General features: G+C 39.5%; 1 protein-coding gene across 2 annotated transcripts in view; it reads right to left on the reverse strand.

The window, feature by feature from the left end:
• The window catches only part of Abca12 (ATP binding cassette subfamily A member 12), a 151887-nt gene that overhangs the window by 22125 nt on the left and 114629 nt on the right, over nt 1-15133 (reverse strand). For both annotated transcript variants that reach the window (XM_052749250.1, XM_052749248.1), the window contains exons 33-39: nt 14646-14796; nt 11078-11330; nt 10496-10582; nt 9295-9388; nt 6802-6929; nt 4954-5041; nt 2639-2744 (exon numbers count right to left, since the gene is read on the reverse strand). In XM_052749250.1, the coding sequence (XP_052605210.1) occupies nt 2639-2744; nt 4954-5041; nt 6802-6929; nt 9295-9388; nt 10496-10582; nt 11078-11330; nt 14646-14796 (907 nt within the window). The remainder of the gene's footprint in view (nt 1-2638; nt 2745-4953; nt 5042-6801; nt 6930-9294; nt 9389-10495; nt 10583-11077; nt 11331-14645; nt 14797-15133) is intronic.

Raw genomic sequence — 15133 nt, forward strand, 5'->3', positions numbered from 1 at the left:
CTTCTTAAAGCCTTCTAAACTATAATACAGACAGGGAAATGTTTGCCTTTTATTTATACTTTTTATTCCTGAAATCAAGAAGTATTTTTATTTAACCAGAGGAATCTTTGCAAATATAGTTTTGTCTACTCTGCAAAATGCTGTGGAATCAGGTGTTCTCATGAGTATCTATTGAAAGATGAAATAATGTATCAAGACTAGACCCCTGTATCATAAACCTCCCCACAGTCTCTATAGCATCCAACACAATGTTTGAAGTATATGGCTGACCAATGGATGCTTATTAAAGCAAATTAAATATTAAATTTCCAATTAGTGTCTTCCTCACACGTAACCTATATCAAAAGGAGGCCTTTTGGGTGGTCTCTATAGATATCAAGCTCAAATGAGATGCTTCCTGTTGGCCATTGCTGCTAAGGCAATGAAGGATAAGATTAAACATTAGCAGGGTAGGGGGAAGGCATAACTGGATAACATTTGTCAGAGAAAACACACAAACCAATATTCTTTGGGAAGAAAACAGAATTTCCACATGAAGTTAACCACTAGAGGGAACCACATGAATAGAGCAGATACTGACATTGCCAATGAAAGCTAATTAAAATTAGCATATTAAGCTTCAGAATAAATGAATTTTACAGCTAAAGTAAAACCCCAGTTCACTTGGAGTCTAACAAAGACGCCTTCAGACAAGTAAAGGATGTTGAGAAAGAGGTGGAGAGAGGAAATAGCTGTGTTTTACAGACAAGCTCTCTTGCCATGAGACCCCACACTCATACAGTGTGAAACAACAAATCTTTAAGAGTGATACGAATTCCTTCAATGAAAGGAATAAAATGTTTAGCAGAGAGGGTAGAATGCTACCACTTTTCATAAGTTTGAATAATAAAAATTAACAAGGAATAGAAGATACACTGCTCTTAATTTGTATATAAGTTCATTTAAGCTTTATTTTTAAATTGAAAAATAAATTTCACTCTAGCGTCAGTATAAGTTTCGTGCATCCAGATCCTTTCATACTCTGTAACTGAAAACACAGTGGCCAAGCCCTACAACAAGCCTGCCGGAGTCTAGAGAGAGCCTCCATTTGCCTTGGTCTAAGTAATGAACACTAATTAGAAAGGAAACCAGGACACGGGTTTCCGGAAGCCGACCCTTTGGGCGAGGTGGCATCCTGCCAATCTCTGCATCTTTTGCTACTTCCCACAAGCTATTTCTGTAGCTGCTACACTTTCATTATCTGTCACAACAATACGTGTCTTTGGGTCTGAATGAAACAGCCCGCAGGAGGGTTTCCAGCCGTATTTCAATCCAGGTTACACTTACCCGGGTTTATTCACCATTTCTTTTTATTTGCTACTTTGGACTTTGTCCTTTATTAATGTGCTGTACCTAAGGACTATCCATCTTGGTATTTTCTTTCAAGCTCTTCCTGCTACGGAAAAAAAGCCTAAACAGTTGAGGGAAAACACTATTTCCTCTGAAAAGAAGATTCCTGAAGACTCTGCTGCTGGACCGTGTATCTGACGCTATAGTTACTTCCATAATTATCCGCACATTAGCAGACACCAGAATGCAGGGGGCGGGGGGGGGGGGGTGATGAAACAACGGGGGGGTCAGCTTTTATAAAAGATAGTTTGTGCCATTTATCCTTCCTAAGAGGCTGGTTATTAGGCTGGGTTCTGGCCAGCAAATGTATTACTTCATTTTTCTCCCTCCTTATTTTTATCTTTTTAGGATCCTATGGAAAAATAATTTGAGCAAGGCTCAAGGAGATGAAATGCTCTGATGAACAGTAATTGAATTAGAAAAAATAAATCAACTTCTTTTAAATCCCTACTCTGTTTAAAAATGATGTGGAGGGCTTTGGGGAAACAAAGCTGAAGTGGACCTGGCTGAGTCTGGATAAAACAGCTAGGGGCATCAGGAAAAGGAAAAGGCAGAACTCAGAGAGCCCCGAGTTCAAATCTCACCTTGGCAAATCAGTGAAAGCATGGGAGCAAACAGTAATGCTAACCCCAAAGAGAACTGTAAGGACCAGCAGTATTTTGCATAACATATGTGTGTCATATAAAAAAGTGCCTTGTATATGACAGCACTTTGGGCACAGTGTAGAAGTTTGTGTTTTGAAAGTTTTGTCTTCCTAACTGAGTGTGGTGGTGTACAACTTTAATCCCAGCACTCAGGAGGCAGAGGCAGGCAGATCTCTGTTAATGTCAAGGCAGCCAGAGCTACAGAGTGAGACCTTGTCGTAAAAGAAAAAGAAAAAAATTGCATATATAGATCCGTGAACAATAGTTACGAATATTAATCAGTCACTTCTTGTCTGCAGACACATCAATAGCTCTGAAATATTTTCCATGAGACATAAGGACTAGCTGTGAGAGCAGAGTGGTAAGAAGTTCCGGTTTTACTCTCCTGACTTGATAAATGAGGAAACTAAATTAATCTGAAGGTAAGGGGATTATCCAGAACGTTCCGCCTGGAAGGAGTTACCATTTCCAAACGCTTCTCGGAGACCTGCAGTTTAGATGCTGTAAAACACCCACAATGAGGGGAAGCAGATTCAGAGAGCATGCTCACACGGAAGGCTGTGGAAAAGATCGTAGTTAGAGATGCCGCTGTACAGTGAGCCTACCGTGGCGGGCAGCATCATACTCTGACATGTTAACTCTCAGGAGGAAGTTGTTGAGGCTGTTGAGGTAAGCTGGGAGGGAGTGGTAGCCTTCTGGGTCATACCACACCTGTCAAATATCAAAAGAAGACAAGGTCAGGGTTGTATTCGAGGAAATCGGGCGCTCTTAACATCTGATAGGATGCTTTGCTTTCAAGAAGAGCATCGATTTCCCGATGATTCGTTCTGAAGCTAGTGAGATATCCCTGGAGGTTGATCATGGACGGGTCTGTGGGTTTTCAGTTTACAGGTGGACAGAGTCTGGGGAGTCAGCTATTTTGAGTAAGAGGACTGACTTAGCAGTTGCTCTAGACCAGCGGTTCTCAAACTGTGGGTCACCGGCCCCTTGGGGGCTGAACGACCCTTTCGCATCCCGCACGTCAGATATCCTGCATTTCAGATCAGATGTTTACATTCTGATTCATAACAGTAGCAAAACTACAGTTATGTAGTAGCGACGAAAATAATTTTATGGCTGGGGGAGGGGCTCACTACATACAACACGAGGGACTGTGTTAAAGGACCGCAGCCTTAGGAAAGTTGAGAACCCGCTGCTCTCGATTCTCCGGCAGGCAAAGCCTGAAGTGAACTAGAAAGCCACTGCATCTCTGCCGCACAGCCATGGTGCCCCTGAGACTAGAATGAAGACTCTGAAGAGCAGTGATAAAAACAGAGAGCAACAGAGCAGAGAAGGGATTGTAAAAATGATGCGAGCATCGGGTCCTTAACTACAAAATTGACAGTTTTTTTTTAAAAGACACTTATAATTACTTTTTAATTATAAATAGTTTTAAATGTTTGGCTTAAAACACTTTTTCACAATAATCATGCATATAACAAAGTTTCTTTCAATGAGCATTTTGTATTGTTTGTACACTGAAGTGTGTTTTTTGTTGTTGTTGTTGTTTGTGTTTTAGGGAGGGAGAGGAAATGTGATCTCGCTGGGGAAAAATTAATTGAGTAATTAATGAAAAATGAAAAAAATTATTGTTTTAAAATCCCCCACTAACTTTCTTTGCCTAGTTGGGGGAAAGTAACCCACAGGATGTGAGTTACTTCCCTTTCTACATCAAATGCAAGGTGTTTAAAACACTGGTGTGCTTAATTTAAATGGTCTTAATCTAAAATTGCATTCTGACTTAGACATTATTTCATATTAGGACCTCCCTTGATCATGAAAGAACATTTACTCAGAATGTGGAGAGAGGAGAGGAAGAAAAGGATGCCGAAGTCCCAGGATCCTTCTTTTCCACATCGCTTTGTGACAACCTGACCCAACAGTATCTACTGAGTGGGGATGTGGTGAGAATGGAATTAAATGGTTTTTCTAAAAGGTGACCCTGCTGTTTGGCATAAGACAGTCACTAAGTGAATATTAATTGCTTCACTTCCTCCTCGACTGTATGGGTCTCTCACTACCCAGCGAGAAATGTTCAGAGGATATTAAAATTGTCTGTGACTAAAAATAAGTAAGCAAATAAAATCCCTGTAACTGCTATTTATCATCTAGGTAGCCATATGTCTGACTCAGTGACTACCTTGTTTCAAAGCATTTGTGCTATCTGGGAGAAGAAAAAGAAAACATTGGGGTTATTTATCTCCAGTAATTAGTTATTATTCCAGGTTCAGAGAGAAGCAAGGCTAAATATACATATCCCCATTCTCTAAAAGGTCATGACACATACATAAAAATGCATGAAGTGTCAAGGCACAATGAGACAAAAAGGTGTAAGGATTACATATATTAACCCAGCACACACTGAAACAGTTACGGGAATGCTAAGCCCCTCCCTGATCTCTAACCTTCCAGATCACAGCACTGCTGGTTCCTTAAATGGTGTGGTTGAGCTTTCCCTATCCTGTAAGTTTACAGAAAGATGAACACAGTCCATGCACTGCTGCCCACCTCTCTCTTTTTGCTTCTCAGTGATTCGCAGGATATTCAGCCTGCTTGCTATCCAGAGTGGACTGCTTTAAGCTTTTATTTTCATTACTGAAAGTTCAATGAATGAATGAATGAATGAATGAATGAATGGATGGATGTATTTATCCTATGTCAGATGGGTGTTTGAGCTGTGTTTTGGTTTACTGGGAGAAGCACCACTGTGTACAGTGTTTACATGTCTTCCGGCTCTTATGTATCTGTGCCCCCTTAGCGTACATATATGCATCACACAGAATTGATTTTTATGTTTTGTGTCACTCACATGAAAATGCTTAGATATATCAACTTCACATCCTTATTTATATGATCTCCCAGAAGCAAGACCCAAATTTACCTTAGCAAGAGTTCTATTGACAGGAACTGCTGTTATATCAAAACGAAGGTCATTAGTCAAATTCAGCCCGAAACTCCAACCTCCATATCTATATAGAGCAACAAAATTTACGTTTGTTTTACTGGACAAAATCTTCTGAAGTAGATCTAAAATATTTAAGTAGGAGCTTATCTTTTCCTTTCCATCCAGAACACAAAACAGAATGAAGTAAGTACAACCTGATAAATATTTTCTATTGATCCTTCTTATATTTAACTCAAGCAGACACCACAACTAAAGGCAAGCGATTAATGTAATCTGTCTGGGGTGGCGGCTCATGCCTGTGATTTCAACACTTGGGAAACTGAGAAAGGAGAGCTGCTTTGAGTCCCAAGGCAGCCTGAACTACGACATGAGATCCTGCCCAAAGAAAAATTCCAAAAGAAACACCACACTAAACAACTGCATCATGCAATAAGCGTTCTAAAAAGGAATGGCATAACCTAATTATTTCCACTTTCCGTCTCAAAACTCAACATGATAGTGCTTAAATGTTCTTTTGAGGCAATTAATACCAGAATGATATCATCTATTATCTTTTTTCAAATTATTTAATTGCTGTTCTAAGCCATTCTCCCCCTAGCTTATCGGTTGTTCCTACATTTTTTCCTCTAAGATGCCTGAATGTGATGGTTTTCATAAAAATTGACTTTAAAAATCCAAGTAATAATTTTCAGAATAGACCAGTTTAGATACTCACCAAATTAGGTTCAACTGAAATAATGGGGCACTACAATAACCTCATGCTACACATGATGGCATAGAGATACAATTTTAACATGCAAATTATATCATAGCTTGCTTTTTTGGGGGGGGGGGGTTTCGAGACAGGGTTTCTCTGTGTAGTTTTGGTGCCTGTCTTGGATCTCGCTCTGTAGACCAGGCTGGCCTCGAACTCACAGAGATCCTCTGGCTCTGCCTCCTGAGTGCTGGGATTAAAGGTGTGTGCCACCACCGCCCGGCTCATAGCTTATTTTTAAATGTGGATTTTCAGACTAGTTTTTCATAATGAATCCTTTTTATTTATAATAAATTTACTTTATCATAACATATTTGACTATATGAAACACTTAATATACCTGAATATAGAAATTATTTAAATATTTGTTTGTAATTAAACCCATGTCTGTGGAAAATATTTACTTGTATATCTGTGATAGAACTCTCAGGAGAGAAAAATCCCAAAATATTAATAGTGGTTCTATATAGGTAGAAAAATCATGCTTTTTTCTTCTTTGGCTTGTCTTTAACTCAATAACACTTTAGAGTGAATGTGAAGAATTTATGCACATTGAGAAATGAAGGAGAAATGGAGGGAAGGAGGAAGTTTTGGCTAAGCTTGTGGGCTTTACATCACGGCAAACGTGCAGGGGACTGGGGGACAAGGCCTTGCCACACAGAGACACAATCTGCATTTTGAGAAATTATTATTGCAACTCAGGCCAACCATCACAAAAAGTCATGCTTTGAAACTCCAAGTACATACAAGACAGTCAATAACTCCTATTGCTTTGAGATAAAAATAAGCACAGATTCAGCAATACATTTTAAGACTTTAAAAAGCCAGTGATTTTTAGTTTGCTCAAATGAATCTTGACTTAGTCATGACTTAAATTTCAATACATAAGACTATATACAGAACAAAATACTGAACCATATAAATAACCACATCGATGATCAGATCAACCATCAGTCAATCAAATCAAAACAATGATTAATTTAACCATATAAAGAATTTGCAATTATCATCTCTATTGTCTCAAAAAAGATCATAAATCAATGAAATATGCTATAAACAGAATATTTTACCTTTTCTGCACAAAATGATTTGCAGTTGATATAAGATAATTTTCCATGTGGTTTCCAGTGAGGTTATAAATAACTTGGGAAGAATAAATTCTTCTATGAGGTGGGGAATAGTTAAATTTAGGGCATTCCTGGAAAATAAAATCAAATAAGTTCTTCCTTTTTGTCCTGTGTAAGTTAAATAAACAATGCCAATGTCTCCTGACTTGTCCGTTATTGCAAAGGCTGAGGTGTGATCAAAGTGCCCTTTGACTCCCAAGAACTTTGAAGAAGAACTTGCCTACTGCCAAGAAATTAGAACAATTATTACTTACGTAGAATATACACATGTGTTTAGGATTTACCTAAAGCAAATATGTGACCTTTCCTATGTTGTACTGACAAAGTAAACTTTTTTTTGAAACAGAAATATGTCAAACATCTCAAAAATTTATAGAGAATAAGAAAGGAATCTGTCTCAAATTAAAAACTAGCATTATGAGAAGAAACTCTTCAAAATGACAGCAGTGAATTGAAAGGTCACACCATGCTAGCTTTAGCTACCTAACCTAGGAGTAAGAACTTCATTAAACAGATTTACATATAGATTTTACCTATTAGTTATATGAATATGTGTATTTATTATTTAAGAACTAATTTTGGGCTTACAGAAAAGTAACAAAGGTAGTCATGAGAGTTCTTGTGCCTCCTTGGACCACTAAGAACATCTTAACATAGAGATTACATTTCTATTTTTTATTTACTTATATGGGATTTTAAGACAGGATTTTTAGCTCAGACTATCCTCAAACATAGCTGAGGATTCCATTGAACATCTGATGCTCTTGTTCCACTTCCCAAGGACAAAGACTACAGCTGTGCCCTACTCTGCCAGCCTTGGAGCTTGTGTTTACACACTTATGTTTACACTTGGCTGTCTACACTTCACACACCCTAGCTCTGGTTTGGCTCCTGAAGTTTCATTGCCATGTTATTTAACCTGGAGGAAAGTCTAGCACCATGAGGTTTTTCCTTTCATCACTCACACCAAATCCCAGAGCCAGAGGCTCACAGTGCATTTGAGCTGGATAAAACTGCAGATTCCTCTGAAATGCCAGAACTGGATTTCACTGTACATCAAGTTGCATCTACCCAAAGACCAAACTTCAGAATGGCATTGGCTTCCCAATTAATCGGAGGAAGATACCTCCATGTAGACAGTATAGGTCTGAAGATTTTCATCCGATTGTATTATACATGTAAAGAAACACATGTATTACAAAGGCACTGCTTGATGAAGTTTGACAAAGTGAACACACCCACGTAATTAGCAACTAATACAGAAGACAGAATCCCATCAGTACAAAAGCCTCCTTCTCACATTCCCGGCAAATTGCTACCATCCCTCAAAGAAAATAGATGAGGTTTTAGCCACTTAAGTTTTTTTTTTTTTTATGCAGCATACAAAACAATGAGTTTTTGTTGTTGTTAAATTAGAAAAGGGGATAAAAGCTCTAAATGGCAGGAGAGACTAACAGTCAAAACCGAAAGATTCCAAAGATCTTTGTTGAATACTAGTTCTTATTGTTAGTAACTATCTTGCACAGGAATGCCCAAATGGGTTGGGCTCACTAGAAATATTTTCATTGTGAAGTGTTGTACTAGGGTCAGGGTACAACCTTCTTATACTTGAAGAAAGCCCTCAGAAAGATAGCAACTCATCCTGCAAGAGAGAAGTTGGTGCCACAGAGATCCTTAGAGACCAATGGTGACTTTTCTTCCATAAAAATTTCTTTAACATTTTTAATTCATCAGATCAATTGCATAAGTTTACCAGTCCAATGTTGTTTGCATTTCATTTAAATCCTGACTATACCTCTTCTCCTCAAGGACGCTCGCTTTCATACACGGTATGTGTGTGATACATACGTAGTGATTCAAACAGAAACATGGAATTCGCCCAGTTAGCTTTGTTCCCCTGACAGTTTAGTGAGCTGAAAGCTTAGAAAGTGAGTCTAGATTCATAGAATAAAGATAAAGTGATTGTGGGATTTTTTTTTAATTTTCAGGAAATGAATTTTGATGCAAAAACCTTTCCAAGTGTTGCTTGGGAACATGTGGAATTCCTTTCTAGACTGACAGATGACCGACTTCCCAGCTGACCGCGGTGGTGGCATGCCCACTATATTTTTAAATATGACAGTTAAGGCCACCTTTTGTGCTGTGAAGCTGAGCTTCTCAGCTAGAATGGAATTGAGACCAAAGATTCATTCTCAGTTGGGTTCCAAAGAGACCATCTTTTACATCTAGAAATTTGTCTTCAGTCAGATTTAAAACAGTGACCTGAAGTTCAAAGTCAATATTTTTTGAGCTGCCTAGGCCCATATCTTTGAGCTACTAGCTTCCATAAAATGAAATTATACTGACTCTTTGGTAACCTGCATAGATCTTTCAAGTTTTGCTATTTATTCTTCCTTCCCCCAACCCCCACTATACTGAAACTGAATTCTCTTTTACCTGGACATTGTCTGAACAGGAGCAAACACCAAAGTTGTCAATAGCTTCTCCACTCGTGTTCCATTTTCCCAGACTGTCTTTTTTAAAACACTGCCTGGAAATAAAAATGATGCCAAAGTGAGCTGTATGTATGTGTACACATGCATGTTCTCAGTGCTTGTGTGGGAGCATAGAAATAAGTAGTTGGTGTTGAATTCAGGTAAGTAGACCCAGGTATGGCTGATATTCCATAAGCTGATTATGCATTGCAACAGTGTTTTTGATTTGGCGTTTAGTTGGGGTGAGAATCGCAGGACAGCATCAATTGACTAAACCAAAGCTCAGTGTATTTTCTCACTATGGCAGGACATTTTGTTCAGTTTGTGCTTCTCATCCTCTCTGCTGATGCACTAAAGCCAGGTTAATATACATTATGTGCTAGCTTGAAAGTTTGAATGAGCTAGGATGTAAATGTGAAAATGCCAAGAGTAGAGTCGGGAGCCTTAGATCTCAGGTTACCTATGTGTTGTACAATCTAGGCTTCCTTAGACAAATACATGAGTCCCTATGGTCCCTTGTCCCCTCATCTGTAAAGAGAATAATGGGGCTGGAGATGGCTTAGTGGTTAAGATAACTTGCTGCTCTTGCAGATGACCTAGGTTTGGTTCCCAGCATCTGTATCGAGTGGCTCATAACCACTTATAACTCCAGTTCCGAGGGATCCAGTGCCCTCTTCTGGTCTGTGGAGCATGAGGTGTGCATTTCATACACAGATATATATGTAGGTTCTCACACATACACATAAAAGTAAAAGAAGTAGATCTTTAAAAACAATAAACAGAGATTAACAATATAATTATCATGTTGCAATTGTAAAATGTAACTATGAATACAAGAAGAACAACTATAAGAGGAATGTAATGTTTATTACTATGGTATAGTATTGCCAATGAATGAATCAAAAGAAAGAGATAAAATCTGTTAGACACAGACTTTCTACCAGGATCTTATCCTTTTCCAGCAAAATCACACACATGCACCTAGTGTATTCCCATGCCCACTCACACCAACTAGAATGCTGGGAAGAAGAAGAAGAAGAAGAAGAAGAAGAAGAAGAAGAAGAAGAAGGAGGAGGAGGAGGAGGAGGAGGAGGAGGAGGAGGAGGAGGAGGAGGAGGAGGAGGAGGAGAAGGAGAAGAAGAAAAAGAAGGGGGACAACTTACGAGTTACTTGTATTCAAACACACGTTGTCAATGCCAGGGAAGTTCCATAGTGCTGAGACCAGGGCGTTCGTGCTTGGGTCAAAATTCCTGCAGTATCAAGCGACACGGACTTGTCACTCAACTCACATTCACTAATAACCTTAAGACCTGAATTGTGCTGTCTACAAGACTATTTTTACATTCCCTCCCTCCCTCTCTACTTCTTTGTCTCCCCCACTCTCCTCCCCTTCTCTTCTGTTGGGGTGTGAACTCAAGGCCTCCACACATGCTACACATGAGTTTTAGCACTGAGGTACATCCACCCTCTAGGTGTAAAAATTTATGGAAGATGCAGGCTTTGCTGCCCTGATGTTCTCCTATGACATGAATTTAACAAACACATATGATTAAAGTCTAACCCTTAAAAGTAAACATACACTCTAATTTTATTTGTAGAGGCATGTAAGTCCTCTTAGGAACTTATTTGTTAGGGATAGCAGTAGCACATCTCTTTAGCAGAATTAAGTACTGTATTTTTTTTTCTTCACTCAGGCACAGACTCTGGAACCACTGTGGAGAAAATGTTGTCAGAAAGTAACTCACGCGTAGAAGGCTGTCTGTTCGGAGGTGCCATAAATGGATGGAGAGATCAGGATCTCGGGATAACTGTTGCTGGAATCTCTCAGTGTGCCAAGGCCCATGGCAGTGGCTACGAAGACGATGGGCAGGACAACCTGAGCGATGAGACCTTTCCAGTTCCTGCGAGTGTGGTGGAACCTCTTAATGAGAATAGCCATTATCTTCTTCAGTAACAGGCCGAAGCCATCCAGCTTCTCGCTTCTTGTCAGGACTTTGTCTGAGAAAGGACAAGAGATTTGACGCGGTTCCAGGCAACCTCCATTAATCAAGTCATAATGTAACTTCACAAACCACAGATGAATGGTACCATGCTATAGGATGGGAGGAGATTCTGTTTTCAATATTCAGACTGAAGATTTAGCAATCCATTTCAAATATGGCTCTAAATCAGGGACCAAAACATGTGCCTCATATATAGCTGAATATAAGAGTGTTATGAAAATTATGACTCACTACCACTAGTTATAATATATATGTGTAGTAATATAACATGGAAAAAACAAAGATTCAGAAGTTTATAAATGAATTCCATTCCCCACTCCAAAGTCTCAATGCAGACCCAGTATGTAATTAGTAATTTTGAAAATATAGAAAATAGCCTCATAAAGGTCGAATTGAAATAGTATAAATAAAACACCAGCCTAGCAGTATAAGAACTGGTTCCTACTATAGCAGAGACCATTAGTTTGGTTGTTTCTCCTTCTAACATGAAGTCCAGTGAACTCCCTCTAAATGTAAGAGAAGGAAATCTTATTCCTTGTTCTCCCTCTCTGTTGTTGATCCAGCTGGGATCTCCCGCTCCCCCAAGCTCTCTTTCCCTCGACCCTCGCCTTTCATTACCCCCACTCATGTCCAGGTTGTTCATGTAGATCTCATTCCATTTCTCTGTCATTGGGCGATCCCTGTGTCTTTCTTGGGGTCCTGTTTTCCGGGTAGCCTCCCTGGTGATGTGAGTAGCAGACAATTCATCCTTGTTTCATGTCTAGTATCCTGCTATGAGTGAGTACATACCATGTTTGTCTTTCTGAGTCTGGGTTACCTCACTCAGGATGATTTTTTCTAGATCCATCCATTTGTCTGCAAACCTCATGGTAAATGAAGACCACATGAGAACAGGAAGAAGCAAAGTGCTAGAGAGGCCCACAGAAATCCACAAAGATACCCACACAACAGACTGCTGGCAATGGTCGAGAGACAGCCCGAACTGACCTACTCTGGTGATGGGATGGCCAAACACCCTAATTGTTGTGCTAGAAACCTCATCCAACTACTGAGGGATCTGGATGCAGAGATCCATGACTAGGCCCTGGGTGGATCTCTGGGAGTCCAATTAACGAGAATGAGGAGGGTTTATATGAGCGAGAATTGTTGAGACCAAGGTTGGATAAAGCACAGGGACAAATAGCCAAATGAATGGAAACACATGAACTATGAACCAATGGCTGAGGGGTCCACACTGGATCAGGCCCTCTGAATGGGTGAGACAGTTGATTGGCTTGATCTGTTTGGGAGGCATCCAGGCAGTGGGACCAGATCTTGTGCTCATTGCATGAGTTGGCTGTTTGAAACCTGGGGCCTATGCAGGATTGTTTGGCTCGGCCTGGGAGGAGGGGACTAGACCTACCTGGACTGAGTCTACCAGGTTGACCTCAGTCTGTGGGGAAGGCTTTGCCCTGGAGGAGATGGGAATGGGGGGGGGGGGCGTTGGGGGGAAGGTGAGGGGGACGGGAGGGGGGAGAACAAGGGAATCCGTGACCGATATGTAGAACTGAATTGTATTGCAAAATAAATTAAAATAAATTAAAAAAAAAAAAAAAAAAAAAAAAGAGAAGGAAATCTTCTCTAAGTTCTAATTCTCATCCAAGCATGTATTCATTACACTCTCACTAGAAATTTGGAATGATTATGGCCTTTCAAGACTCCATCTTCAGCACTAGAGCCCCCATAAAAGATTCGTTGAAAACTTATCAACATCTCACCCCCACTTTGCAGTGCTTTCCAAGGCCTGAGAAAATCTCCATTGCCTTTGAGAGCCAGGGAAGCCATGATGCCCATGGCTGCTCCATGGGGCTCTTAGGGCCAACCATTTCATCAGCTTTCCCCCAAAGTCAATTCAAGCAGACCTGCCACCACCCGTTTTCACATGTGATAAGACAATGGCATTTGTCAGCTCTGTGTACACTTAAAATTCTCCATCACAAATCATGCAGCACAAAAATCGTGATCTTCATTTAGCTGATAAGGAAAAATACAAAGCTGCTTAATTTAAAATGAATTCCAATTAAGCAGAGCGAACAAGCATAAACGCAGACTCCTATCTCTACAGAAGGGAATTGTACAAGGAGCTGGATATTTTGAGTTAATTAGTATTCTTTTCTGTTTCTTGAGAAATTACATGTGGAGGACTTACAGGTGTATCAAAATGGAGTAAATGTGCTTCCTCAAAGATAATGTCAATGAGGGGAACATTCCGGGTGAAGAATAGTTTCAAATTATGAGAAAAAGGCAGATGCAAATATACCAAAGCAGATGACCACTTTCCAATCAGAGCCCTCAGTTTCTCAGAATCCACAATTATATTCCCCAACAGATAAAAAATGGGAAGTGTGACAGAGGACAGGTGAGACTCGGATTCCTGAAGTGAACAAACATCAGAGACGATCTTCCCTGAGTCTTCAAGACAGGCAAATGTTTAATTAAAAGTTCTGCTCCTAGAGATGTCTCCCACTCTAAGCAAACCAATGAAATGACTACTCCATAATTCACATATCATTTTACTACATGCTTCCTTAAGTAAATCATGTTTCCGGGGTATAAATTAACTGTCAGAAAGAAATGAAGTGATAATAAAAGCTACTTTTAAAAGAACTTAACCCCTGAATGTTGTGTCAAAAACGTGATTTTTTTTTCTCCAAACATATCCTGTGTGAACAGTTCAAGGCAAAGCATTTTAATACAGATATTAACCTTCAGGTCTAACTTAATCAAGTCAGAGACTTTGCCCCAAACAAAGCATTTTCTTGTCCCTTGAGTGAATCAGAGTTGGAGGGAGATAGACACCTTTCCCAGTGAGACATGATTAAAAAAAAAAAAACCAACAACTTTATTTTGGATGACTTTGCTTCCACGTGTATGCACCTAATGATAGAGTGCTCCTGATAAGACAGCCATGCCCATTCCTGCACAGCCCTGATTGCAGGAAGAACCATGACTTGGGAAGCACACCTCTGAAATTACAGAGAGTTACATCCAGAGAGTAGTTTCTGATGAGCAGAAAGCACCCCCTCATCACCTGTCAAAGGGATTTCTCACGTTCACCTCGCTTTCATAGCCATTTCACTTTTGAAAGGGAGAATTTGATCTGCCATAATGAATATTTTGTGAATTGGAAGGATGCTTCTGTGCGTCAGGATGGTTAATTTAAAAAGAAACTTTAAGGTTGAATTTCAAAGGAGAGTCAAAATCGGTGCCTCTATTTTCCCAGGTATGTCATCTATGAAAAGTAAGCAAAGCATGCAAATTGGGTTTGTACCGTCTCTGTCTGTGAAGTTGCTGCTGCTCACAGATAAGTCGTCGGGGGTTGAGGTCCCGTTGGTACTGGGAGTCCCGACTTTCCTCTGTGTTAAGTGTTCGAGACTCATGTTACCACTTTTTTGTGAATCTTTTGTCAAGTTCAGGAAGACCTAGACAAAGAAACCAGATCACTTCATTAACATAAAGGGTACACAGCTCTTGGGACCTCAATTTCTATTTTTTAAATTATTATCACACTTATTAAAACAACTATCTCCCAACCGACATTAAGAGAATATTTTTACATGTAAAAGATGGTCATTCTCATCTTTTCGATGTAAAAGGTTGAAAAAAACTTTCTTCTTGGAAATCAGTCTTCTGTTAAAATAGTACTGAGAATTTTAAGTTTTTCTGATTATGTGCCATATTTATTTAAAAATAATTTTCCCTTTAATTAGAAAAAAACCTTCATATCTTTCTCTAAGGACAGAGAAAGTCATATGAGCA

Source organism: Peromyscus californicus, unplaced genomic scaffold (assembly GCF_007827085.1).
Source record: "Peromyscus californicus insignis strain IS unplaced genomic scaffold, ASM782708v3 Scaffold_21__1_contigs__length_65335640, whole genome shotgun sequence".
Lineage (NCBI taxonomy): Eukaryota > Metazoa > Chordata > Mammalia > Rodentia > Cricetidae > Peromyscus > Peromyscus californicus.